This window comes from Austrofundulus limnaeus, unplaced genomic scaffold (genome assembly GCF_001266775.1).
Source record: "Austrofundulus limnaeus strain Quisiro unplaced genomic scaffold, Austrofundulus_limnaeus-1.0 Scaffold89, whole genome shotgun sequence".
Taxonomy (NCBI): domain Eukaryota; kingdom Metazoa; phylum Chordata; class Actinopteri; order Cyprinodontiformes; family Rivulidae; genus Austrofundulus; species Austrofundulus limnaeus.
In genome coordinates this window covers 16,092-17,953 of record NW_013952491.1, presented here as the reverse complement: position 1 = coordinate 17,953, position 1,862 = coordinate 16,092, and the positions used below count along the sequence as shown (strand labels likewise).

The 1,862-nt window shown below is 43.1% G+C and overlaps 2 protein-coding genes across 3 annotated transcripts in view; both read left to right on the top strand.

Annotated features, from left to right (window-relative positions):
• The window catches only part of med31 (mediator complex subunit 31), a 3,585-nt gene extending 2,641 nt beyond the window's left edge, over window positions 1-944 (top strand). Inside the window, exons 3-4 of the mRNA XM_014012144.1 lie at window positions 62-158; window positions 452-944. Of these exons, the coding sequence (XP_013867598.1) occupies window positions 62-158; window positions 452-665 (311 nt within the window). The 3' untranslated portion in view covers window positions 666-944. The remainder of the gene's footprint in view (window positions 1-61; window positions 159-451) is intronic.
• Window positions 945-1,319: 375 nt separating this feature from the next.
• The window catches only part of LOC106520177 (flavin-containing monooxygenase FMO GS-OX5), a 6,039-nt gene continuing 5,496 nt past the window's right edge, over window positions 1,320-1,862 (top strand). The window contains exon 1 of one of the 2 annotated variants that reach the window (XM_014012142.1): window positions 1,320-1,510. In XM_014012142.1, the coding sequence (XP_013867596.1) occupies window positions 1,502-1,510 (9 nt within the window). In that variant the 5' untranslated portion in view covers window positions 1,320-1,501. Of the gene's footprint in view, window positions 1,520-1,862 lie in introns of both variants that reach the window. The other variant, XM_014012141.1, reaches the window with a different exon arrangement.

The window sequence follows — 1,862 nt, the reverse complement described above, 5'->3', positions numbered from 1 at the left end:
GGGGAGAAACAATCTGTTTATTAGTTTTTCTTCAGCTGATGTGGAGCTGTTTGTGTTGCAGTTTTGGCTCAGAGGGGCTACCTGAGGGAGAGACCCTTCATCAACTACCTGAAGTACCTGCTGTACTGGAAGGAGCCCGAATACGCCAAGTTCCTCAAGTAAGACGAGTCTCAGGACTGTTTATTCACCTGCTGATCGAGTCGTTACATTATTTGTCGAGTCGTTACATTATTTGTCGAGTCATTACATTATTTGTCGAGTCGTTACATCATTTGTTGAGTCGTTACATTATTTGTTGAGTCGTTACATCATTTGTTGAGTCGTTACATCATTTGTCGAGTCGTTACATTATTTGTTGAGTCGTTGCATTATTTGTCGAGTCGTTACATCATTTGTCGAGTCGTTGCATTATTTGTCGAGTCGTTCCAAACTGCCGCTGCTCCCTCCCCAGGTATCCTCACTGCCTGCACATGCTGGAGCTGCTGCAGTACGAACACTTCAGGAAGGAGCTGGTCAACGCTCAGTGTGCCAAGTTCATCGACGAGCAGCAGCTGCTGCACTGGCAGCATTACTCCAGGAAACGCACGCGGCTGCAGCAGGCGCTCGCCGAGCAGCAGCAGCCGCCACAGCAGCCGCCGCCGCACGGGAACGCCACCGCCAAGTGARGGACACGTCAGACCCTCGGTCTGAGGCAGTGGGGGGCTCTGAGAGGGATCATAACAATCTGAGGACGCAATGGAAGCTGCAGCTGTTTCTGAACTGACTTTAAACTTTATTTTGAAACTCCTGAAACAGGAAACTGAACTTTTCACTTCGTAAAGTTTTATCCATGTTTAGTTTAACTTTATAACCTGAACATTCATTTAAACAAAAGTACAATAAGRATTTTATTTTTGCCTCATTCTTTTGTTTGATGCTTTTTATAATAAACTATTTGAAATGAACAGATGTGTTGAAATCTCCAGATGTTAAAACAAAAGTATCATTTTCAGCAGGATAAACTGCAGCTTTTCTGTGCAGGAATGTGGAAATAATTTGACCTAATTTTCAGTTACACAAAACAGGAAAGGTTTCATAAGCAAACAGAAGTAAATAGATGAATTTTTAAAAGAAAAAAAACTAAAATGTGTTCCAGATATGTGCCAGCAGCTGATTTATTACTAGATTTTTGTATTTGATTTTTATGTAATAATTGCTTATTTTAAGCTTTTATAATTGTATTAAGTAACTGAATTTTAAGTTACATATAAAACTATGAATTGTAATTATCTTTGAAACGCGTTCACTACGTTATACTTTTATTTTGAAGGGCTCAGGTCGGACTGGTTTTGTCGCTCATCAAACGGAGTGAACCGTTCTGTGTGTAACACCTGCAGCGTTCTGTGCGGCTCTCTGGTGTTCTGCCGTAACTCGTTCCGTCAGTGAAAACGCGCGCTCTCGGAGCTGCTTCCGTGTTTTTCTGCTGCTGGCGAGTTCGCGCTGCGGGAGCAGAAACGGAACCATGAACCCGGTGAGACCGGTTTGTAATGATTATTGTTGATCAGTAAATGTGTTCGGCTGAGCAGAACCGGGACCGAACCCTCATGTTGGTCAGGTTGTGTTTTCTTATCGAGCTTCTTGTTGCTCAGCTGAAAGTTTGTGTCGCTGGTTGTTCTGAGCATGCGCAGTTTGAAGAACGAGTGTCCGGAGTAAACAAGCTGTTGTTTGTTGTTTGTGTTTATTAATAAATACATGTGAAGAGTTTAGCTTGGTGTTTGTTGTGGAGCAGATAAATGAACGGCTCGAACCGTCCCGGTGTTAAAGTCCAGACTGGGRTCAGTGACACGTGTCGGTCCGAGGTTCGGTTCGGATAAACATTAATG